The 25,805-nt window shown below is 44.2% G+C and overlaps 1 protein-coding gene across 2 annotated transcripts; it reads right to left on the reverse strand.

Moving 5' to 3' along the window:
• Positions 1-88: 88 nt before the first annotated feature.
• On the reverse strand, positions 89-23,826 carry ANAPC7 (anaphase promoting complex subunit 7). Of its 2 annotated transcripts, none has more exons than XM_080940594.1 (11): positions 23,675-23,826; positions 19,337-19,523; positions 18,569-18,688; positions 13,375-13,486; positions 12,694-12,847; positions 11,022-11,164; positions 8,493-8,610; positions 4,901-5,097; positions 4,152-4,376; positions 2,936-3,086; positions 89-754 (listed from the first exon to the last, which is right to left on the reverse strand). In XM_080940594.1, exons 1-11 carry the CDS (start codon positions 23,773-23,775, stop codon positions 565-567), a joined length of 1,698 nt encoding a protein of 565 aa, XP_080796720.1. In that variant the 5' UTR covers positions 23,776-23,826; the 3' UTR covers positions 89-564. The 2 variants fall into 2 exon arrangements, with proteins under 2 accessions (XP_080796720.1, XP_080796721.1); XM_080940595.1 differs by having other exon boundaries at positions 19,435-19,523; positions 23,675-23,700.
• Positions 23,827-25,805: the final 1,979 nt, after the last annotated feature.

Raw genomic sequence — 25,805 nt, forward strand, 5'->3', positions numbered from 1 at the left:
AAAGGGTGTATGTTTATGTCATACTGTCTAGGCCTACATGACTGCTTCTGACTAGGAGGAAAAATGAAGAATCTCAAAGGGTATCCACTGTGACATGTGACACCACACTGAACAGTTTTATTAGTTGAACCTGTCCTGTGTGTGGCCATGTTCCCATCATCTGCTTCTCAGATCTGCCCACTGAGGCCAAGTGCTGCTCTGCAGTCAGTGAAGTCTGGTAACTGCATCCAGAACATTGTGACTACAGGGAGTGTGGCAGTACCAGGACCATGACTCCCAGAAACCAGATACCTCTGACAGGGCCACCCAGGTGCATGTGCCCTTAAGAGGATGGTTCAGTTCTGTATACCCGTTCATAAAGAGAAAAAAGTGTCTTCCGTTGAGTACATCAGAACCATCCAGAATGTGAGCCTGCAGCTTGGAACTCGCTCAGTCCTCAGCAAAGCTGACGGATAGACATCAGTGCCGACTACCGCTCGAGGAAACTGGCAGGGAGCCCTGCTGTGAGCACACTTCCGACAGCATCTGTCCACTCTAGAAACACAAGGGGCTGCCACCGTGCCTTCACTGCATGCCGAACCACTGCTCCTGATCAGCCCACTGGGCTGCCTCACTGTCGCTGCCTTCCAGGTCCCCTTCTTCCCCACTCCCCTCCATGTCGTCCACATCTTCCTCCTGAGTGGCATCCGTGGGACTCTCCTCCTTCTCCATCTTCTGCATCCCCTCTAGAGACTTCTGGTCATTGGGGTCCAAACTAAGGAACAACAAAACAGAGGAGAGTCCTGAGTCTCTGCCCTGCTTCCTGGGACTGTCACTGAGCTGGCCCAGCAGTGAGACGACTAGGTCAGAGTGTGGCTGCCATGGCTGGATCCAGGGACACTGTTCAAAGTCTTAGAATTGATAACTTGCAGGGGCTGGAGAGGTGGCTCAGTGGTTAAGAGCATTTGTCGTTGGGTTCAGTTCCCAGCACCCATATGGTGACTCCAGTTCCCAAGTACCTGACACCCTCCTCTGGCCTCTCTGGGCACCAGACACATAACATAGTTCACAAACATACATGTAAGCAAAATACCCATCTACATTAAATAAATAAACAATTCATTTTAAAAATGGCAATTAAAAATTCTAACTTTAGATTTTCTTCCAAAAAGCTTTTAAAGCTCAAGTACCAGCCCTAGCACTCTGCTGGAAGTAGTGGCCACACAGGAAAGAGCGGCAGTGCTAACAGACAGGAGGCCTGGTGCTCACAGGACACAACCCAGCACATCTAGGAGGGAAACAGATCAGGATGCCAAGGCCAGCCTGGGGTCCATGAATGCATGCTCCTGACTTAGACATGCCACCCTTCCGTGTAGACACTGCTCCACGTTATGCCATGGGCTGTAGGGAACTAGAGCTGTCAGTCATGCAACACTATAGGGCAGATTTTAAGTCCTGAGGATAGAGCCAGCTCCAAGATGCTTTCATTAGTGACAACCCTAGGAAACCCTGAGCCCCAGAATCCTCATTTATTTGGCTCCTAAGACATCTTTAAAAGAAAATAAGTTCTAGAGACTGAAGCTCAGGCCTTGTGCATACTAGGTAAGCACTCTGTGCAAGTCTGCAGGCACCAACAGCCTCTTTGCCCAGGCAGTGGGTCAGCAAAACTCCCTAAGGAAACCTGCTGCCTGATTCTCACTCCAGGCCATGCTGGGTCCTGTTCCTGTTCACACACAGCAGTCTGTTCCGTTTGGTATCCAAACCTCCCACAAAACTCTGTCTACACAGAGGGTTCCACACTTTAGCCCAGCCCTGCGGACTGCTAGGAGGGTCTGAGCACTGAGTGTCACTGAGCGCCCAAAAGCTCAAAGGCGCTGCCTCAACTATCTCCTTCCCTACGACATACAAGTCTCAAAGAATTGCTTCTGTGCTAAGCAGTACAAATACCTGTATTTACTACTTACTACACACCAGGCACAGTGCTAAAAGCTTTCTTCTGAATACTCTGAATCCTTATCCAGCCATTTATTTATCTTAAAAATTAAATTTATTGGGCTGGAGACATGGCATGGCAGTTAAGAGCACTGACTGCTCTTCCAGAGGTCCTGAGTTCTATTCCCAGCAACCACATGGTGGCTCACAACCATCTGTAATGGGATCTGATGCCCTCTTCTGGTGTGTCTGAAGACAGTGACAGTGTACTTATATATAAAAAAATAATTCTCAGAAATTTTACATTAAAAAATTAAACCTATTATTATTACTGTGTGCCCGCACACACGTTTGTCTGTGCATTGTGTAAAAGTCATGGCACACATGCGATGTCAGAGGACAACTTTGAAGTCAGTTCTCTCCTTAAACCTTTACATGGGTTCTGGGCATCGAACTTGGGTCTCCAGAATTATGTGACAAGCACCATTACTTTCTGAATCTACATACCCCTAATTAATGCTCAATGAAGTAGGCACAGACAAGGAAATTGGTTTGTATTTTCACCAAGATATGAGGTAAAGGCTGTATTCAAACTTCAGAATTTAGGTTTTTAATTATTATAGTAGACAAAAACACAGCAACATACTTAGCAATGCTCTGATTTAAAAGGCAGAGTGTAAAACATACACTAGGCATAACCCTATGAAGTCGTGGGCGTGTGGTAAGGCACACATCTGTACAAGGCAGTAAAACATACACTCGGCATAGCCCTATGAAGTGGGGTGTGTGGTAAGGCACACATCTGTACAAGGCAGTTTGGGTGTTACTCTTATGTGGGCTGAAGAAGAATGAGCATCTTTAACTCTGCTAATATGCTTTAGGAAAATATGTCAGGAGTCATGAATTCACAGATACCTTCTCTCAGTACTATTCTTAGGCTGCCTTCAACTGTGGGCACACGTGCTGCAGAAATGCCACACAGGCCCTGCCTCTCATCACCTCCCCATGGAGGCTGAGCACCTACCTCAGGGCTATACTGTACTGGTCCATTGCTTCCTGGTACTCGTTCACGGCTACTAGGAAGTCCCCCAGGATCCGATGCAGGACACAGTCGCTCTGGTTGGCCAGTGCATTTCTCAGCAGAGCAATTCCATCTTCATATTTCTGTTCTCTGCCTACAAGAGGAAAGACAATCTTCACTGCTCAGCTAGTGCATAAAGTCACTCCCACTATGACATGACACCCTGGGAGTCACCCTCAAAGGGCGCTGCAGGGCTTACGAGGGGAATGTGCATGTGCTCTCTATTTCATCGGGAAACTGACATGAGCACTGCGTCTTTAAAAACCATGTATTACATTAATGCATACAGAGGGGGTGAGCATGCCACACTCGGCACGAGGGAAGGTCAGAGGACAGGCTGCCAATCTTATCACATAGCTCTTGAGGACTGAACTGAGATCATTAGTCTTAGTGGCATCTTTACCCAAGCCATTGAGCCTGTGCCCTGAATCTTTAAAAAAAAATTTTGCAGACCAGGCTGGCCTCAAATTCAGAGATCCACCTGCTTCTTGAATGCTGGGATTGAAGCATGTGCCCCAACTGCCCAGCATAAATATGCTCTTAAATTTAACAGAAAAAAAAAATAATAAATTCAATTTTATTCCAAGCTCGCTCTCTCTCCTCCACTTCTCTTGACCCTGACTCCTGTCCCATTGTTCTATTAAACCTCTCGATGTGGGGGAAAAATTTTATTCCAAACCAGCAAAAGCACAGGAGTTTATTGTGGATCAGAACAAACATCTCTACTCATGTGATGGCCTGTGCTGCCTCTATACTCTAGATGCTAGCAAGAAGGCCAGCACCAGATAAGGCCGATCGCCCTGCACAAGAACCCTGAGCCAAAATACCCTCTTCATAGCATCATATAAACTTATGAATATGCCAGAAGCAAGAGGAACAAAACTAAGAGAATCCAGATAGCTCAGAACCATTCAAACTGACTGAAGTCAGCTGTGTCAGACTAAACTAATTCAAAACTACACCAAACAGAGATGAGGTCAACAGCTACCAAGTTATGTTAGCTGGTTTAAACCAACACAAGCAGGTCTAAGCCACATCTGGCTGTGATATATATAAAGCACTTCAAGCAGGCTCAGACCTGCTCCCTCATCTGTAAGCTTCAGAGAGATGAGGGTGTTGAGGGTGAGGACAACTGAGAACACGCAAGTGTGGCACTCACTGAGCAGCTCTGCTTTCTTCACCACGGCCTTGACGTAGTCCGGCCTCTGGGCCAGGGCTTTATCTAACAAAGTTTTGGCTTTCTCCTGTGTCACTGGATCTTCCAGACACACAGTGGCTAAGAGGGTAAGTGTCTGAGCATTTGCACCCAGAGTCTTGTAAACGTTGTTGGCCATCACCATTGCCTCCCGAATGCTGTTAGAAGCTAAGTAACATTCTATGAGACCTGAAAAACAAAGAAGAGAGATGTCAGCCGGCAGGACGCCCACAGCCCTCCCAATGTTCCACCACTGAGCTGCGCCCTTCCCATCCCCCAGTGCCTCCTCCCTTCCAGAGCTCTAATGGGCACCCAGCGGAGCCCTCGATTTATAAGCAGACTTTCCTTTTTCCCAACTTCAAATTTGAACTCATCTTCCTGTTAAGAGACATACTGAGCTTATTTTTAAATTCCTATAAAAATGTTTTAGAGAAACAGAATCCTGGAAGAGCTATTTCAGTGTCAGTGACTCAGTCACCAAATGTTGCTAAACCTGGCACAGCTCCACGGGCTGCAGTGACATCTAGCCTTGAAAGAAATGTTAACAATAAAAAAATGTTTTAAAAAGCAACTCGTCTATCAGTGCTGAAGAAACTCAGTTTGGTTGTCATGCCTCTAGTACACAACAGAGCCGGCAAGTTCTGACGTAACAAAACCTTCCACCTCAGTGCAGCTTTCAGGCCTACAGCCACATTGGCAGGTTCCTCTCTTACCTTCGTAACAGTCTAAGCGACAAGGCGCAAGCCTTATGGCCTCCCGAAAATGTATTATAGCTTCCTGGACTCTCCCCATGTTTCTAAGCGCTGCTCCTTTGAGTAATAAAGCTTGGACACTGTTGCTATTCAGTTGAATGGCCTTGGCACCTAAGTACAGGGCCCGAGAGTAGCGCTTGCTATAGAAGCTGTGGCATCTAGGGAAAAAAACACAAGTTATTTGAGAGAAGCCTCTAAAGAAGGCTTAACACCAGACTGCGTAGAGAATTTCCAGAACCCTAGCACTTGGGAAGGTGACAAACTGTCTTTAAAAAAACAACAAAAACCAAAGGGCTGTCCAAATGGCTCAGACAGTAAAGGTGCTTGCAGCCAACAAGGTATTGACACACAAATGTCTTTAGCTTCATCTACAATCAGAAGTCTGTATACACTTCTTCATTGGGAAAACACCAAATGGTGGATGATGCCAGTGCAGCAGGAGGGCCTGGAGGACCTGGGGTCCCAGAATTAGGAGGCCATGGCAGCTTCCACGGAGGACTCAGGGGCCACTATCTTAGGGGCTGAGGTCATGGTTGAGGTCGCAGGGCTCATGGAGGTAAAGCTGAAGACAAAGAATGGATCTATATCACCAAGCTGGGCCAAGCAAGGTCTGGTTAAGGACATGAAGATCAAGTCCTTAGAGGAGATCTACCTGTTCTCCCTGCCCATAAAGGAATCTGAGATTATCGACTTTTCCTGGGTGCATCTCTAAAGGGTGAGGTTCTGAAAATCATGCCAGTGTAGACATAGACTAGGCTAGCCAGGTTCAAGGCTTTTGTTGCTACTAGGGACTAGAATGGTCACACTGGTCGTGATGTTAAGTGTGTCAAGGAGGTTGCCACTGCCATACAAGGGGCCATCATCCCGGCCAAGCTTTCTGTGGTCCTTGTGCAAAGAGGCTACTGGGGGAACAAGATTGGCAAGCCCCACACTGTCCCATGCAAGGTGACAGGCCGCTGTGGCTCTGTGCTGGTGCATCTCATTCATGATCCCAGAGGCACTGGCACTGTCTCTGCTCCTGTGCCCAAGAAGCTATGGATAATAGTATAGATGACTGCTGCACTTCAGCCAGAGGCTGCACTGCCACCCTGGGCAACTTTGCCAAGGCCACCTTTGATGCTACCTGACTCCCTACCTCTGGAAAGAGACTGTGTTTACCAAATCTCATCAGGAATTCACTGATCATCTTGTGAAAACCCACACCAGTCTCTGTTCAGAGGACCCAGGCTCCAGCTGTGGCTACCACATAATTCATTTATACAAGAAAAATAAATGAACCAAGTCTGTTATAGAGAAAAGAAAAAGAAAGGCTAGAGAAATGGCTCTGTGGTTAAGAGCACTGACTGCTCTTCCAGAAGTCCCGAGTTCAAATCTCAACAACCACATGGTGGCTCACAACCATCTGTAATGGGATCCAATGCCCTCTTCTGATGTGTCTACAAACAGCGACAGTGTACTCACATACATAAAATAAATACAATCTTAAAAAACAAAACAAAAAACCCATCAGTTCAAGGCTAGCTAGCCTTGAGTACACAATAGCCAGCCATAGGGTACATTAGAGTGTCTCAAAGAAACAAAGTCCAGCCTAGCATAGTAACACACATTTTTAGTCCCAACACGGATGAGGCAAATAGAGGATCTCTTGTGAGTTTGAGCCCAGCCTAGTCTACAACAAGTTCTAGGACTACACAGAGACCCTGTTTCAAACAACAGCAGCTCCTCAGTCTCAGCAGTAGGAAGAGGAGGAAGGATGGCAAACAGCATCCTTTGCAAAGCATTGCAATGACGTGCACATGTGCAGCTATGGTTCTAAGGCCCACCACCCACAGAAGTCCAGGCATCAAGAGAAAAGTATAACTAGAGGCCCAGGCTAAGAGACGGAACACTACCGGGATTGGGCCAGTGAGGCGCCTAAAAATGTCTATCCAAGATTCAGACATGGATTCTGTGAAGAACGACACCTAAACCCAAGAGGGCAGCTATTGCATCCTCTAGTTCACCTGGAGGATTTCAGCAGTCATAACATAAATGTTCTGGGTAAAAACGATACACACATGTGCGTGCATGCACACACACCCTGAAAAATCTGGATACCACACACAAAATGATCCAAAAATAAAAAAATAAGAGGAAACAGAGGGAGAATCAACAGTTCGATATCCAGGACACAGACAGATCATAACTGCTGTTAATTTCAGCTCCAGAGATTCAACACGCTTTCCTGCCTCCGCAGGCACTGTACATACATGGCACATATTCACACAAAGAGGTAAATTAAAAAAAAAAAATCAAAATCAAGGCTGTCTTGAAGAAAACCCCTGTTCCATTCACCCACACAGCAGCTCATCTGCAACTCCAGTTCAGGGAATGTGACCATTCTTCTGGGCGGCCTCTTCTGGCCCTGCAGGCCTAGGCACTCATGTGGTACAGACGCACACACGGGCAAAATCATCTGTACACATTAAATAAAAATCTTAAAAAAATAAAGATACATCACAGGACTAAAAAGACATTCTGAGGATTTACTCATAAAGCTACATTATTACTATGGTGTGAGAGGCCTACTAAGCACAAGGCACTCATTCTTTGCCTGACCCTTATCTTGGTCTCCAAACGGAAAAAAACAAAACAAAACAAAACAAAACAAAAAACCCCAAAAAAAACAAAAAAACAAAACCACCTCAGGTGAGTCAATAAATGCTTACCCTAAGTCAGAACCATCCTGATTTGAGTCAGGTCTCATGACTTATAATTTCAACTTACGTTCTCTCTCTCTTCTTGTTTTAACAAAGGGTCTTAATTGTGAGGCCCTGGCTGACTAGAACTCGCCATGAAGACCAGGCTACCCTGGAACTCACAGACATCTACCTGCCTCTGCTTCCTGAGTTCTAGGACCAAAAGCCTATACTACTATGCCTGGTTCAATTTAGTCATTCACCCATCCTATCTATCACCCACCCACCACCCACCCACCCACCCACCCATCCATCCATCCATCCATCCATCCATCCATCTTGTTTTGTTTTTCAAGACAGGGTTTCTCTATTGTAGTCCTGGAACTTACTCTCTAGACCAGGCTGACCTGGAACTCACAGAGATCTGCCTGCCTTTGCCCCCAAGTACTAAGATTATAGGAAAGCATTACACTGTGTGGCTCAAATCAATCAGTATTCTCTCTCTCTCTCTCTCTCTCTCTCTCTCTCTCTCTCTCTCTCTCTCTCTCTCTCTCTCTCTCTCCTTCCCTCTCCCTAAAGATCTATGTACTTATTCCTTTATTTCTTTACTTATTTGTTTTTGTACGTACAGTGTTGTGCCTACGTGTATGCCTGCACACCAGAAGAGGGCATCAGATCCATTACAGATGGTTGGGAGCCACCATGTGGTTGCTGGGAATTGAACTCAGGACCTCTGGAAGAGCAGCCAGTGTTCTTAACCACTGAGCCATCTCTCCAGCCCCTAAATAGTCTCTTAAAGAAAAAAAAATCTCTTTTCAAAAAGAGATTTAAAGTCTATTTAAAAAAATGGGAGAAAGGAGAGTGAACAACCATACCCAGAGACCACCCAGGGCTCTGCATGCTGATCAGAAATGTTGAAAAGGCGGCAGCCAAGGTTCTCCACATCTTCCAGCCGCCCTTCTCGAGCCAGGAGGTAGCCGTAAACATCCATCCCTGAAAAAAAAAAGACACAGGAAAAGGCTTTTCTATCAAAGCAGGAAACTTCCTGAGAGGCAGAAAAAAATGGCTCAAAGGTAAGAATTCTTCTGGCAGAGGGTCTGGGTTTAGATCCCAGCACGTACACTGTAGTGGCTTACAACCACATGGAAGTCTAGTTCCAGGCAAATGACTTCCTTTTCTGACCCTGAAGACATAAATTCACATGGTACATATACACACATAAAGGCAAAACTCTCACACATAAAAATTAAAGAAAAAAGTCAAGAGAAGAGTCTGTGAAATGGTTGTGGGTAAGGAAAACTGTTACCAAGCCAGAAGAATCAAAGTTTAATCTCCAGGACCCACATGGTACAGACAACCACTTCCCAAAAGGTACCATCTGACCTACTATGTATGCGCACATATATAATTAAGATTTCAAAAATTAAATAAATGCATGAAGATGCAGCTCAGTTGGTAGAGTGCTTATCCAGCATGCACACAGCTCAGGGTTCAATCCCTAGGACTATATAAATTGGATGGTGGCATGGGCCACTAATCCTAGCATTTGGGAGTTAGAAGCAAGACAGCAGATACTCAGGATCAATCTCAGCTACAAAGGGAACTTGAGGCAGACTGGACTAAATGACACCTTGTCTGTTGGTGACTACATGAACAGCAAAACCACCCAAAACAAGAAAGACCCTGTTCTGGCCTCTATGGGCTTCTGCACACACATGCTGAACATAAACTTGCAACCACACACAACACACATAAAAGAATGAGAGGCAGCCAAAGGAGGGGCAGGTCCTATGTCAGAACTTAAAATGCCAGTCATGTCAAGAACTGTCTGTCCCTAAGTCTGCAGTGTGGTGAACAATAGCCCAGAAAAGTCATCCCATAAATGTTGGTATTAAAAGAGCTCTTAGCCCTCGGTACATGTTTACTATGCTAGCAATGCCCAGTCTCAAAAACAGATGGTCTATGCCCCCAGATGCTATAGTTTCATTGTAGAATGCCAGTCCTAACATTACTCCCTCTCCCAAGCCCCTTCCATTTCTTCCTCATGGTTTATGAGGCCCCACACTGGCTCTCATGAACCTCTTCCTACCGTTCTCCTTCCTCTCCATCTCTCTAAATCTCTATTCCTCTCAGAGCAAGTTCACAGCCACATCCCTGCTAGCATGGGCCTGGGTATGAACATCCAACACCAAGTTACCAATGCCACCAGGCCAGTGTGCCTAAACACTCCATCTTTTCCCTCCTTTTTCTTTTTTGTTATTGTTGGTGGTGGTGGTGGTGTTGATGTTGGTGGCGGTGGTGCTGTTTCCAGACAGGAGTTCTCTGTATAGCTGTGGTTATCCTGGAACTCAACTTTGTAGACCAGGCTGGCCTCGGACTCCTGAGTGCTCGGATTAAAGATGTAGGATGCCACTACCTGGCTTCTCTGTTTCTTTAGTGGTAAGTTGTTAGTGGTAGGTCAAACTTGAACCTTTGATTCCTTTTCCACCTCCCAAGTGCTGAAATTACAAGTGTGGTGTGGGTAGTTGGAGAAAGAGGAATATACACACAGCAGGGGGAGAACCTGTACAAGAATACTTTCTAGAGCTGTCCCACACTCAGTCATCCTTGGTGTCTGAGTCAGGGTTTCCCTGTGTAGCTAACACTGATCTCACAGTCCTGCTTCAGTCTGTTAGAATTATTGGTCACTTATTCTTTAGAATCAAAAAGCTTGTGTATTGCCCTGAGGTGTATTTCTCTGGTGATCTCTGTTGGGTCTTTACAGATTTCACTTCCCTCTACTCCTGAGCAGTCAGCACTTCATAAACTGCTGGCCCCACCAGCTTCTCAAACTCCTGTGCTTTGCTCTGATGACACGTTAACCACCTTACCTCTCGCTCCATATCCATTCCTCTAATTCTTCACACCTATACTAAGGACACAGTAAAACCAAAGTTCCCAAAAGGATGTTAGGGTTCTGCAGATGTCCTAAGTGAACCACATCATAAATTTATTAACTCACAGAGAGATGTCCTTAAAAAGAAAAGACTGAGCAATGGTTTGTGAAGAGAAACAGTGGAATTCAAGTCAAAACAACTACTCAGAATAGAATTACCTAAGTGTTAAAGACATATGAAGGACAGGAAGGAGCTGCTCCAGTAAATGAGCCTTACAAATGCAGCTTGAAAGCCAGGAGCAGAACTGGGCACACACAGTACAGGCCTGTGAGCCCAGCATGTGGGCTACATGAACTATGTTTTCAGAAACTAAAAAACAAGGGGCTAGGGAGATGGCTCAGCAGTCAAGAGCAAGTACTGCTCTTTGTGGACCCCAACAACCACCACAGCAGGGTCATAACTCTGATTCCTGGAAAAGCGATGCCTCTGGCTTCCAGCCCTTATAGTCTCTCTCCAGCCTGAACTCACCTTTTATCAGGTAAGGATCCAACATCTGTGCCTGCTCAAACTTGAGGACCGAGTTCTTGTTGTCTCCTGCTCTGAAGTACAGGTCTGCCAGGCTCCCCAGCAGGTCCACATTGTCTCGCAGTAAGGATTTTTTCTCTAGTGAACTTAAAAGATAAATACTAACCCTTAGACTCTGTTACAATCTGTTTTTAATCATTGCATCTGGAAGTGGGCATACTTTGCATTATGGGTGAAATTTTTTATAAAAAGGCTTTTGGGGGTTTTATTTTATTTTTAGAAGATTTATTTATTTTATATGCATACACTATATCTGTCTTCAGACACCCACCAGAAGAGGACATCAGATCTTATTACAGATGGTTGTGAGCCACCATGTGGTTGCTGGAATTTGAACTCAGTACCCCAGGAAGAGCAGTCAGTGCTCTTAACTGCTGAACCATCTCTCCAGCCCTGGTTTTTATTTTTTAAAGTAGGGTCTTACTACATTATCCAGGTTGGCCTTGAACTCACAATCCTCCTACCTCCACCTCCCAAGTGCTGACAGTATACAGTGGTACTACAACTCCTAACTATAATAATAATAATTAAAGAAACTTTAGTAAGCCAGTGAGATGCCTCAGTAAGAGCAGCACTTGTCACCAAGCCTGATGATCTGAGTGTGATTCCTGGAACCTATGTGGTGGAAGGAGAGAACTGACTCCTCCAAGTTGTCCTCTGACCTTCGCACAAGCACATGTGCCCACATACAACAAATACATACAAATCTAATTTTAAAAACTTCTAAAATCACTTAAGCACAATGGACAATAACTTTAGGGCTTCACTGCAGAGCCCTGGCAGGCCTGCCTTAGCCTCCTGAACATTGAGATTAAAAGTGTGCTCCTCCACACTCAGCACCATTATCACTTTTAAGAAGACAATGGCTTTTACTACGGCATCCACAAGTGATAGCTACTCATGACAAATAGGTAGAGAGGTATATGATAGATGATAGGTAAATTGATAGATGACAGATAGATAAATAGGTAGTTAGATAGACAGACAGACAGGTAGGTGGATGATAGATGGATATAGATAGACAGATGAATAGAGGGATAGATAGATGGATAGATATGGATGGATGGATAGATAGACAGACAGACAGATGAATGGATGCAGCCTTTGGTCCTAGAACTTTGTTTAAATAGAAAGAAATCCCTAACTGCAAAGAGGTATAGCCTATGTCAAGTATACAATAAACATGTCTACCAAGTCAAAAAGGCATCAACATAACATTCTCAGCAGTTTGCCTTTAAGGAAGACCACCTTCACATGAACAGAGCAGAACTCAGTCCAGCTGTTCATGCTTACAGGCTCCAACAGTTTATTACATTGCAACCACTAATACATTAGAAAAAACATAACCCAGAGACAACTGATGAAATGCCAAGTAGTAAGCAGCACCTGGCTTTTCTGAATCACCAGATGTATTACATCTTTAGACAAGGAGAGGGCCAAGACCCTTGGATTCAGCCAGGCTTGGTGGCTCATGCCTATAGTCCTAACACTAGGGACGTCCACGTTGGAAGACTGAGGCATATCAAGGGCAACCTGGGCTATGTAGTAAGATCTGACATATCTCAGACAGTGCCTCCCACCAAAATAATTACTGAGTTGACATCTTGGCTCTCACCAGATGGTGTTGATTGCTCTTGAGTTGTCGCCAGTGTGCACAAAGGCATAAGCTTTAATCCACACGGACAGCCAGTCCAGGTTGGGCACAGTCTGGATCACATTCATGGTCATTGACGCCACCTCTGCACCTTTCACAGACAGGGATAACAAACCTAACCCCAAAAGCAAGAGAAACATGAGGCACAGCATTCTCCTCCCACAGCGCAACCAACAACAGGCTACACAGCTGCCTTCTCGCCTCTCAGCAAGATGCACGCAACTCAAAGAGGTCAGAGCCTCAACCATGCTAAAGCATGTGCTGTAACCTATCCCTGGAAGATAGCCCTTCCTCTTTTTCATAAGTGACAGTATTCAGAATGCTTTAAACCTACTCTAGGGGCTGTAAAAACAGCTCAGTGGTTAAGAGCACTTGCTCTTATTGCAGAGAATCCAGGTTTGATTCCCAGCAGTCACATGATGGTTTACCACCATCCCATAATTCTAGTTCTTGGGGCTTTAATGTCTTCATCCTACCATTATGGGCACTAGACACTACATACACATAGACAAAACCCTCATTACATTAAGGTAAAATTAAAATCCAAAAAAAAGCCCTACTCGATCTAATGCATAGTCATAATTGAGAACTATCATCTTTGACTGCAAACACCCTGGGAACCAGGAAGAAAACTTTCTGTACCTAGAATGGCGTCAAGGGCCAAAGGGCACTGGCGTAGGACCTCCTTATAGCTGGTGACTGATGGGCGTTCCTGACCAGCCTTCTTGTACAGGTTTGCCAACATCATGTTTATCTACACACAAAACAGAGGACAGTAAAGCAAGTGTACCTGCAAAGGAAGAACCTCACCATCAGCAACCTTAGTTTTGATTCCCAACTACTATTCTGTTGTTAGAAAAACCAACCCTCAGCCCTGTGCAAATAAAGACTGATTCCTCAAAACAAAGTACTATTATCCTTGGTTTTCTTAGCCATGTTATTCTCCCAAAAAACCTAATATCTGAGCCAAAGATGCTGCCTCTGGGATTACCATGGACTTGAGAATGTTCCAGATTTTAGACACCTTGATTTTTGTTAAGATGAATGATCCCACTAGCCTTCAGGTCTCAGTGTGTAGACCAGGCTAGTCTGGACCTCATAAAAATCCACCTGTCTATGCCTCCTAAGAGCTGGGATTAAAGGCAGTGTCACTATGACTGGCAAAAAAATTTTTTTTCCCAGATGGGGTCTTCTCTGTGCAGCCTCAGCTGCTGTGAAACTTGCTCTTAGACCAGGCTGGCCTCCAGATTCACCTACCCTGCCTCCCAAGTGCCAGGAATAAAGTACCACTACCACCAGCCAAGATTTACTATTTTTAATAGTGCTTATGTGCTGTGTGTGTGTGTGTGGATGCCTATGGAGGCCAGTAGAGGTAGAAGACTCCCTGGAACTGGAGTGGTAGTGTGTGAGCTGTTGATATGGGTGCTGGGATCCAAACTCTGTCCCCAAAAGAAGAGCAAACACTTTAAACTCCTGAGCCAGCTCTTGAGCCCCTCCCTCTGTATTTGGCTTTATGAGACAAGATCTCGAGTAGCTCAAGCTGACCACATACCAAGGACAACCTTGAACTGCTGACCTTCTTGTCTCTACTTTCCAAGTGAAGGACACATGCATGTATCACTACATCATCTGGCTGTTTCTTATTAGCTCAGCCAGGCCTGAACTCACTATGTAGATCAGGCTAGCCCCAAACTTACAACAATCCTTCAGCCTCATTCATGCTGGGAATGAGCCATACAACAGTGTGACATGAGCCACAAAGCCCAGCTTAGATCACATGAGATAGCCATTTAACAATCAATTGAAGTTAAAATACCTGGCTTTCAATAGACCAGTAGCTGAAATTTGGCCTATTTAATACTTCAACTCTGACTCACTAGAACTGTCTACTCGCTAAACTAAGACAAAAATCAAACTCAAAATGGCCTTCAAATGACTCAAACAGTAACTATACTATTTAAATTCAAGGAGATAAGACAGCTGCATTTCAATAAAATTTAAATGCTATTTTGTTGGTGGTAGTTTTAAATTTCTGTGTAGCTTTGGCTGTACTGTCTCTATATACCAAGCTGTAAATACCTGACCTTGTTTGTACACCATGTTAGCCTCCAACTCACGAAGATCGCCTGCTTCTGTCTTGGGTGCTGGGATTAAAGACATGAGCTGCCACCACCTGGCAAAAAACCTTTCTTTAAAAAATGTATTTGTATGCTAGGTATGGTGGAACATGTCTATAACCCCAACAAAGGGGAGGCAGGTTCAGAATGTCACTACAAGTTCAAGGCTAACTTGGGTTGTGTATTGAGAACCTAGTCTCAGAAGCCCCAAACCTGGGAGCTAGAAATGGTTGAATGGCTGAGAGTTCTTACTGCTCTTACAAAGAACCCAGGTTTGTTTCCCAGCATTCACACAGTGGTTCACATCCATCTGCAACTCTATCTTGGGGATTGGATACCCTCCTTTGACCTCCAGGGGCACCAAGGACACACGTGGTGTGTGCACACACACACATTTAGAAAAAGAGCCAGGTACTGGTGGCATACATCTTTATCTTTAATCCCTGCACCCAAAAGGTAGAGGTTGGTGTATTTCTCAGTTTGAGGCCAGCCTGGTCTACAGTGCAAGTCCTAGAACAGCCAGTGCTATAAGGAGAAACCCTATCTCAAAAATCAACAACAAAAAATAAAAATTTAAAATTAGCCAAATAGTGATGGCACATGCCTTTAATCCTAGCACTTGAGAGGTAGAGGCGGATGATCTCTGTGAGTTCCAGGTCAGTCTGGTCTCTAGAGTCCCAGGACACTGAGAAACCCTGTCTTAAAAAAAAAAAAAAAAAGACAAAACAATAGGGCTGGAGAGATGGCTCAGTTGTTAAGAGCACTGACTGCTCTTCCAGAGGTCCTGAGTTCAATTCCCAGCACCCACATGGTGTCTCATAACCATCTGTAATGGGATCTGATGCCCTCTTCTGTATGTCTGAAGACAGCTACAGTGTGCTCACATACATAAAATAAATAAATCTTAAAAAAATAGATATATAGATTGTTAGACAGACAAACATCAGACATAAGTTGAAAATAAATAAATAAATAAAAGGAAGGAACCTAAAGTGACACTCCTATACGAGGCCCAATACCTCAGAAGGAGAGATTAAACACAAGCTTCCTCCCTGACTGCTTGTCATTAACAACCTGATGAGCCATCTGTCTCAATAAACACAACTTCCTTGAGTTATTCAATCTTCACTTTGGTTTTGTTGTGTGTTGTGCATGTGAAGTCAATGTCCAGGGTCTTCAGTTGTTCTCCCCCCACCTTCCGTGTGGAGGCAGGGTCTCCTGCTGAAGCTGGAGCTCACAGCAGGCTAACCTGAGGCAGCTTGTGATCGGAATTCTATGTCTGCTTCCCAAGTGCTGGGTTTGAAGGGCTCCAGCACAGTCAGGCCAGTTTGTATGCAGGTCAGTTCCCCACAGCAGTGCAGCAGTTAGCTCTGCACTAACAAGGGGCACCCTGAACCTTAGCTTAGAAAACTGTAGAGCCCTACCACACTACCTATCAACAGTCTTCAGTTCCTGTGAAGTAAGGAATATCTGCTAGTATTTGGCCTTAAAAGACAAAGATTTGCCAAGATACAATAATCCACTCCTGTAATTTCCCTTTAAAATGTGAAGTAACATGTGGCAATATTTAATTCATTTTAATAGATGATTTGATTTACTTCCTTTTCTCTTACATAGACTTGGAATCTAGTTGACTCCCTAACATACAGAACAACTCTAATTACCATGGGTTCATTCTGAGGCACATGCTTGCCTTGGCCTCCTGAAAGATGTGCACACTAACAAACACAGCCTCTTAGCCCCTCTGAGAATGACAGCTGAAAACATCAAGTACTGGATTCCACAAAGCTGAGGGGTTTTGGTTGTTTAAATTTAACCCAGGGTTCATTTCGAAGTTCCCACAAGGCAGCCCTCAGCATCTGTCGCTCCAGTTCTGAAGCGTCTGTCTAGTGCCCTCCTTCACCTTCCACGGGCCCCAGGCAGACAAGTGACACACAGACACACATGCAAGCAAAACAAAATGCTCATAGGCATAAAATAAAAATGCTATTTAACCAGAGGGGGCAATGAGTAGGATGTAAAATGAGGAAGTAATAAATAAACAAGAAATAGGATAAAAACTATTTAATTTTTACTCTTCTAAAGTGAAATTAAAAAAATAATTTAGCCACCTAAATTATTATTGTTTACAAGACAGATTTTCATCTTTTTCATTTTTCTTTCTTTCTTTCTTTCTTTTTTTTAAAGGACCAGTACTTTAAACACTAGTTTTACAGCTAGGAGTGAAGCTAGTGGTAACATGCTTGCTTGGCATGCACGAAGCTGTAGGTTCAATCTCTAGTCCAGAAAAAAAAAAGTTATTTACGAACTCTCTGGGTTTTTACAAAAGTTAACAAAGAAAATGCTGTTGTCCACATTAAAAATTAAAAAACTAAAAATCACAGATTGCTAAGTTGCCCTAGCTGGCAGTACCCACAGGTCAAATATCTAACCTCAGAATAGATGCCAGAGTTTTCAGTTCTAGTTGAAGGCACACCTGTTGTATATGTGTTCATGTATAGATGCATACAAATGTGTGTGGGTACATACATGTACGTGTGGAGATCCGAGGTCAATGTTAAACGTCTACTGAATTAAGTGTTTCTCGCTCAGATTAGAGGGTATAGACTTATGCTCCAACAGCAGGCTTTTACATTGGTGCTGAGAATCCATACACCATTGCGCCAACAAATATTTTCAAAAAAGGAAGACTCTTAAAGAAATTATTTTTGCACCTGCAGTACTCTTCAGATTATTCCTGATGGAGAAAAATGTCAAAGAAGGTTGAGAAACCCCTGCACTAACATGCACACACCACACACAAATAAAATAAATCTCTTTAAAAAAGAAAAAAAAAAAAAAAAAAAGACAAGAGAGGAAGGAAGAAAGGAAAGGAAGGTAGGTCAAGAAATAGCTGGCCCTGGTAGTGCAACCCCCTTAGGTAGGGCTAGGGTAGGAAGAGTCAAAGCCCAAGGCATTCTGGGTTATACAGGGTACTGGCCTGAATAGGAATGGCCCCCATAGTCTCCTGTGTCTGAATGCTTGGCCCACAGGGAGTGGCACTATTAAGAGGTGTGACCTTGTTGGAATAGGTGTGGCCTTGTTAGAGGAAGTGTGACACAGTGGGGTTGGGCTTTGAGATCTCCTATGCTCACATCAACGTGGTGCACAGTCTCCTTCTGCTGTCTGTGTAGAACTCTCAGCTCCTTCTGTGGCACTATGTATGTTTGCCTGAACAAAGCCATGCTTCCCACCATGGTAAAATGGAGTAAACCTCTGAACTATAAGTCAACCCCAAATGAAAGTTTTCCCATGGTGTCTCTTCAAAGCAATAAAACCCTAAGGAAGACACATAATTTAAGGACAACCTGAGTAAGTTAGTGAGCCTGTGTCTCCAAGTGACATTTGTAAATGAAAGGACAAGGGTTGAGGCTGCTGCTCAATAACACAGTGCTTGCTGAGCATGCCTGAGACCCTGGGTGGGACTCTAGTACCACAAACTGAACCAAACACTTCTGTTTTGAGACCTCATTTCCTGCTTCTGCTCCCCAAGTGCTGGGATTATAGGTAAGTGTCGCTACAACTGGCTGAATTCTCTAGGTTCCTTAACAAAGCAAACTCATTTTCTGAACCCTAACTCCACTGGGGAAAGTTAAAAGTTCAGACTTCCTGAAACATGGAGAACAGAGATGATGGGGCAGGGTCAACAGCAATCGGAAGAAGAAAAACGGTGAGCTTACTTTGGGAGTTCTTTGTCTTGAAGGGATCCCGTCAAGTATAGCGATGGCATCTTTATCTAGTTTCAGCATTGTGTAACACTCAGCCATTTTGTATTTCACTTCAATTTCAGATGGAAGACACTAGGAGATAAAAAAACACCTTTGAAATATAATCTCAACAGCGTGACAATTCTTCAAAATAAGAAGAATAACCTTATAGCAATTCTGCTCCTAGATATGTAATCAAGAAATGAGAACAAACCTGGCAGTGGTGGCATACACCACAGTTTAATCCCAGCACTCGGGAGGCAGAGGCAGGTGGATCTATGAGTTTGAAGCCAGGCAAAAAACAAAGGGAAAAAAATGAGAATAAGCTCACCCAAAACCAGGACACAAAACATCACAGCAGCGTAAGTCATGATGGACAGGCAGAAGTTACCCAATGTCCACTAATAAAAGATGAAAAGCAGCATGTGTGTAGACCATAAAGTATCATGTGATAAGAATAAAAAATACAGAACTGTTTCATTCTATAACCAACCAACTCATCACTGAAAAAAGTACTTCAACCTTGTCTCTTAATATAGGTGTATACATACATAAACATATAAACATATGTATACACATATATGCATAGGTGAGGCAGTGGTGGCACACCCCTTTAGTCCCAGCACTTGGGAGGCAGAGTCAGGTGGATCTCTGAACTTGAGGCTAGCCTGGTCTACAGAGTGAGTTCCAAGACAGAAAAACCAAATGAATGAATGAATGAGTCTGCTCTCTCTTAATCACCTGGCTCTGTGGAGTAGATGCGGAATTTCCAGTTGAAGGTCGCACTTTTGAAGTTTTACTTAGGGCTTTCTTCTGCTGTAAAGCCATGGTATACTTACTCACAGCATTGCGGTATTCCTTATCGTGAAAGAGAGAATCTGCATGATACACCAGAAGCTGGTACTTCTGAGATGGGGAAAACAGCTCACTAGAACATAAAGAAAGCAAATCCTGCATGGGTTATTCTGAAAATCAGAAAAAAAAGCTAATATTCCTTAAATTTAAGTGGCATAACGATAGCGTATCTGACTAGTATCAGGTATGACCAGCACATCTAGGACACTATCTTACTGTATTTTGGTTTTGTACAATTTGTGGTTTTGTAACATAGAAGCTAATAATACCTATAAATCAGATATAATAAACAATAAAGAAAACACTCTCTTTCCCATTTTAACTCCTTCCCTCCTTTTCTGGCTTTTGACTCACACTGTAGTCCGGGTGGCCTTGAACTTACGGCACTCGTCCTGCTTCTGCCTTGAGAGTGATGGATCACAGGATGGATCGCTATGCCTACTCAATAAGACCTCTTAATTTAGCACTGTTTTACATACACCCATATTACCTTAGGTTAACATCAAATTTTAGAGATAAGATTGCCAAAGGATAGAAATTACAACTTGACTATTACCAAAAAGCTAGAGACTCTAGAAAGGAGAAAATTTACCACTTTAAATAGAATTCTTTTTAGAAAAACTCAACAAAAACAGGCACCTAAAAACATCAAATATTGAAGGAAAAAAAAAAACAGTGTGAGAACAGGAGGATTAGTCTTAATGAGTCTTTTTAAAGAGTCATTATTATTTATATGTGTATGCGCACCTGTGCACACTGCTCCCCAGAAGAGAATACTGGATGCCCTGGGAGGTACTTGACATGCACACTGACAAATTCAAGTCCTCTGCAAGAGCAGCAAACATTCTTAACTATGGCACCATCTCTCCAGGCCCTAAAGTCTCTTTCAATTTTACAAAGATCGACGTGACAGCACCTGGACTCTCTAAAGTCAATGTGTGGGAACCCATGTTTCAAACTTCCCTTTCCTGTTGTTTGTTTTAGTGCTTCACATGGTGCACAAAGGCCAGGCAAGCCTGTCGGAACTTCATCCTCTACCCACATAAAGAAGCAGAAGTCCTCATGAGCAAAGTTAAATGCAGAAACACTGCTTTGCTTTTTGTCCCGCATAGGGCACAAACCAAGGCCTGCATGTTATACAAGCTCCATCCACAGCTCTCTCTGCAACCTTGGTTACCATGCCTATGTTTATTCCTCCAGTCCTACTCCTTCCCAAATTAAGAGATGTTTATAATTTCTCTCTGAAAGGTAAAGAACAGACTGAGACAAGCAATTCTATAAACAGAAATTTATTTCGTGTTATTATTTTGTTTTGGCTGTTTGTTTAAAGACAGGATCTCACTATGTAGCTCTGGCTGTCCTGGAACTTGCTTTGTAGATCAGGCTGGCCTCAAACGCAGAGAGCCTCCCACTGACTTCTGAGTGCTGGAATTAATGGTGTGAGCCATCACACCTGGCCTAACTATTCTAAACACAGGGGAAGCGATATGTGGTGGTGTAGGCCTTTAATTCACAGAGATTCAAGAGGCAGAAGCAGAAAATCTCTGAGTTCAAAGCCACCTGGTCTACATAGCCAGTTCCAGGACAGTTAGGACACTACAGACACCCTGTCTCAAACAAAATGGGAGAGAAATTTTAAAAAAGCAAACAACTAGGTACCACTGCCAGGCGTGGTCATACACTCCTAGCATATAAAAGCAGAGGCAAGAAGCAATTCAAAGAGCTATCTCCCCCCCAAAAAAATCAGCCAGGGCTATGACCCTCTCTCAAAAAGGGGGGGTTAGAAGGGCTCAGCAGTTAAGAACATGTAGGTTTGCAGAGGATCCAAGTCTAAATCCCAGCACACACACATCAGGCAGCTTGCAACTGCTTGTAACTCCAGCTCTGACATCCAAAGATGCCTTCTTCTGGCCTCCAAATGCACCAGGCACATAAACATAAAAACCAAAGTAATTCCAAGTCTATTAGCAGTCATCCCTAATCAGATTTCACTTGGTAGGGAATAGTCTATAGTACCTTCATAAAAAATAAATTTTAATATTATGTATGTGTACTTGGATATCTGTGTACATGTACATACAACAAAGACAAAAAACATTCAAAAAAGACAAATGTGCTAGAACACGTCTATCATCTCAAAACTTGAAGGAAGAAGCAGTAGGATGAAGGTTCAATGTCAGCTTCAGCTTTACCAAGACCCTGGCTGGCTCACTCACCATTTAATTCCAACACTCTGTAGAGTCAGAGGCAAGTGGATCTCTGAGTTCCAGGGCAGCAGGGCTACACAGTGAAACTGTGAGGTGGAGGGGAAAATGGCAAAACAACAGAACATTCGAAGAGCATAGAAGAGGCCAGCAGAGCACTGCTTCCTCAGTTTTAACCTTACCCGACCACCTTCCTTCTCCAGAGAAAGCAATTATGTTTTTCATGTATTATTCCAGAGACACATATGTTACAATGTATAAACATCTGATCACTTCGAGGGGAGAGCAGTGTCTTATGGCATCCTGTGCTCATTTTTCAGTGAATACATATAATCAGGCCTTCGAAGAATCTGTTTTTCTTTGGCCATGCTATAAACTCAAGCCTGGGTCTTACACATACCAGGTAAGCTCTCCAGTCTGAGATATGACTCTAGCCTCAGGAAATCTGTCACAAATCACTCCATCTGCACCTTCCATTTCTTGTATTTCCTTTGTAACTTTATGCACATTGTTTAACCAACTTGCCCTTTTTGGATGTATTTTGGGTAGTGCTAAAGATGAAACCAATGGTCTCAAACATTCTACGTAAAAATTCTACCACTGAACTATGTCATCAGTCTTTTATTTTTTAACAGTGTGTACACTGTTCAACAAATATCAAAATATAAAGGACAAACGTTAGAACTTAAATACTTCCTGTAGTTAAGAAAATGCCAATCTAACCTAATGTGAAAAAGCATGGGTTAGCCAAATTCAGTCTGACTAGAGAAGCAAGCTCTAGAGCATTCAAACAAAGCTATAACATTGTCAAGACCCAAGAGTAAAGAGTAGGGCATCAATCCCCAATATAGCAACTGTTTGCTATGAAGTCCTCAAAATCAATGCAGAAGGCTGACAGAGACCAGTGTTCCTCATGTCACACTAAGAAGATAGTGATCAAATGATGCATGTGACTAGTAGTTCCAAAGCACACTAATGAAGTGGAATGGGGGATAGTGACTGAGTTACAGTCCCCTCACAGCCCTTCTTTGGCTGTCTTCATTTGACTAGCTTCAGACAAGCCAAATGCAAATGTCTGCACAGAGTAGACTAATGTTATTTGGAAGCACTAGTCAGTGGAGGACTGCAATTTTCAAGTTCAAGAGTGCTTCTCACACACAGAAACTGCTCTCTTTCAACAGATAGTTAGAGTGAAGGGGAAAGATCAAAATGGAGAGGTTCTGGTGGTAGGAGGTCCGTTTAAGAAGAGGCTTCAGAGCTGAACACTGAAAAAGGAAGCAGTTCTAAAGTGAAGCCTGGAATGAAGAACTAGCTTGTGTTGAGAGCTCGGGCAAGATGAGAAATCAAAGAAATGAATGAATAGGTGGAGCCATTTCGAAGACTGAGCAATGCTGGTTTTTAAGCAAGGCCCAACAGGCACTCAAGACCACAACTGTCTCGCGCTTCTACTGAGATTTAGTAAACCGGGCTAGAAATGTCACTTGTTTGGTAGAGTTTGCCTAGCACGCATGAAACCCCGGGTTCGATCCCCAGCACCACATGCACACCGAGCACAGTGGAGCAAACACCAGCGACCCCAGCTTCTGGGAGGCGTAGGCAGGAGGTAAGAAGTTCAAGGTCTTCCTCGACCCCACTGCCTGTTGCAGGCTAGTCTAGGCTATAGGAGACCCTGTTTGTAAACAAACCAAACCACACTAGTCACTACACCGCGGCTGCGTCAGGCCTTACAAAAAGGCTGCCACGGTCTTTTTAAAAAAGGCGCCACTACGCCCGCCAAGGTTGCTCTCGGTCTCGAAAGTGGGGTCCCCTCCCTACGCCTGAGCGGAACCTCCATGTCTGACTAGGTGGACTGGGTCTCTGAGAGGCAGCAAGAGGACTGCGTTTCTCTGGAAGGAGCCAGTCTCCGAGACCACCATGGGGCGGAAGAGGCCCTCGCCGCCCGCGCAGCCTCAACCGGACCACACCATCCTCCACCACCTCAGTCCCGGCTCCCAGACCGCCGCTCCCCGCCTCCACTCACGGGTTGTTATTACTCATGGTCAGCAGCAAGCTGCTGAGGAGCCGCACGTTGGAGTGCAGCCCCGCAGCCGCCATGTCCCGCACATGATCTATCACACTCATCCTGCCCGGCGACACCGTGGCCCAGCAGCAGCTGACAGAATTCCCAGGAGCGGAGCCCAGTCTCAGGGAAAATTCCAAAATGGCGGCGGCGCTGGGGTCCTTCCGGTCCAGACAAGGCTACGCCCCCGAAAATATAGGTAGCTATGGATGTGCCTGCGTAAAAAGAGGCAGCCTTGAGGCAAAAGGGATTTCTCCATCATCATCTTAAAGGATAAACTTTATTGAGGACTGACTGCACTAGAAGGCATCCCAGTAGGAATAGTGGTTTCGTTGAGATAAAACAGCCTGAGAGGAATGGATGCCTCTCAGAGGTTTGTGACAATGTACAGGGGTTCATCATAAACAGCAGAGGCGGAAAACTGACAGTTAAAATTGAATTTTTGAATCAGGCGCCCAAGGGCTGGCTTTTACAACTACGCGTGCGCTCCAGGAGGTGCCACGCCCCCTCATCTACTGGCTTGCGTTCCCGTCACTGTGCGTTGATTCGCTGGTACGAGGCATGGTTTACTAATTAAAGTGACCCGCTAGATCCAAGTGAGTAGGATAGGTACAGGAATGAGCTGGATCTCTGATAGCTCCACTGTCAACACCTCAAGCCGTTACGAACTTGTTACAACATTGCATATTCACAAACTGCAACGCTGGAGCCATTCCCATAGAAGAAGGAGAGCGGACTCAGAAGTTAAATCTGCATGCTCCTCTTGCAGAGGAACTCAGTTCCTAGCATCTATCTGGTGGCTCACAACAGTCTGTAAGTCCAGTTCCAGGGCATCCGACTCTGTCCTCTGGTGTCCATGTGCACATGCATGTGGTGCACAGACATACACTCAGCATGCATGATACTCATGAATTTTAAAAAAATAACAATTGGGCTGGAGAGTTGGCTCCGTGGTTAAAAGCATTGACTGCTCTTCCAAAGGTTCAATTCCCAGCAACCACATGGTGGCTCACAACCATTTGTAATGGGATCAGATGCTCTTTTCTGGTCTGTTGGAAAACAGCTACAGTATACTCACATAAGATAAATAAATCTTAAAAAAAGAAAAGAAAAGGAAAAAAAGAAAACCAAAAAAACAAACAAACAATTTTGTCAGGGTGGTGGTTTAATACCAGCGCTTGGGAGACAAGAGGTGGGCAGATCTCTTATGAGTTCGAGATCAGCCTGGTTTATAAAGTGAGTTCCAAGACAGCTAGGGATACACAGAGAAACTGTGTCTGAAAACTCCCAAAACAAATAAATACTCTGAATTGTCATTCCCTATTTGCCAACGAAGAAACCAGAACTTTCAAATGCTGAAGCTGAGCAAGCCTGAGAGTTAAAGCACTTACCAGCAAAGCTAAGCCCGATCCACTGTGTCCAACATGGTGGAAGGAGAGAGCTGAGTTCTTCACGTTGTCCTCTAAGACAACAGCATGTGTCTCTCACTCCACAAAATGAGTAACTACATGCAAATAAAATGTAAACAACCGAAGACATTTGCTTAAATTTGAGATTGGGGTCTTTTTAAAGATTTGTTTTTGTGGTTTTGTTTTTTATCAAGGAGTGTGTGTGTGTGTGCACTTGTGTATGTGTGTGTGCTATCTACGCACACGTCTCTACCTGTCTCTCTACCTCCCCAATGCTGGCATCACAAGACAGCCATTATTCCTTGCTTTCTCACGTGAATGCTGGAATGGAACTCATATTCTCATGCTTGTGTGGTATGGTGTTGATCTGAATGAGAATCCCCCCGCCCCATAGGCTTGGAGGCTCAGATATTTGAATGTTTGGTTCTCATTTAGTGGATTGTTTAGGAAGGATTAGAAGGTGTGATCTTGGAGGAGGTATACCTCTATGGCTTTGAGGTCTCAAAAGCCCACACCATGTCCAGTCTTACTCCCTCTCTGCCTTCATCTTTCAGATCTGATGTAAGCCCTTTGCTACTGCTCCAGAGCATGCCTGCCTGCTACCCTGCTTCCCACTATGATGATCATAGGCAAACCCTATGAAGCCTCAAGGCAGTCCCCAATTAAATGTTTTATTTTGTAAA

Source organism: Micromys minutus (genome assembly GCF_963924665.1).
Source record: "Micromys minutus genome assembly, chromosome: 29".
NCBI classification, from domain to species: Eukaryota; Metazoa; Chordata; class Mammalia; order Rodentia; family Muridae; genus Micromys; species Micromys minutus.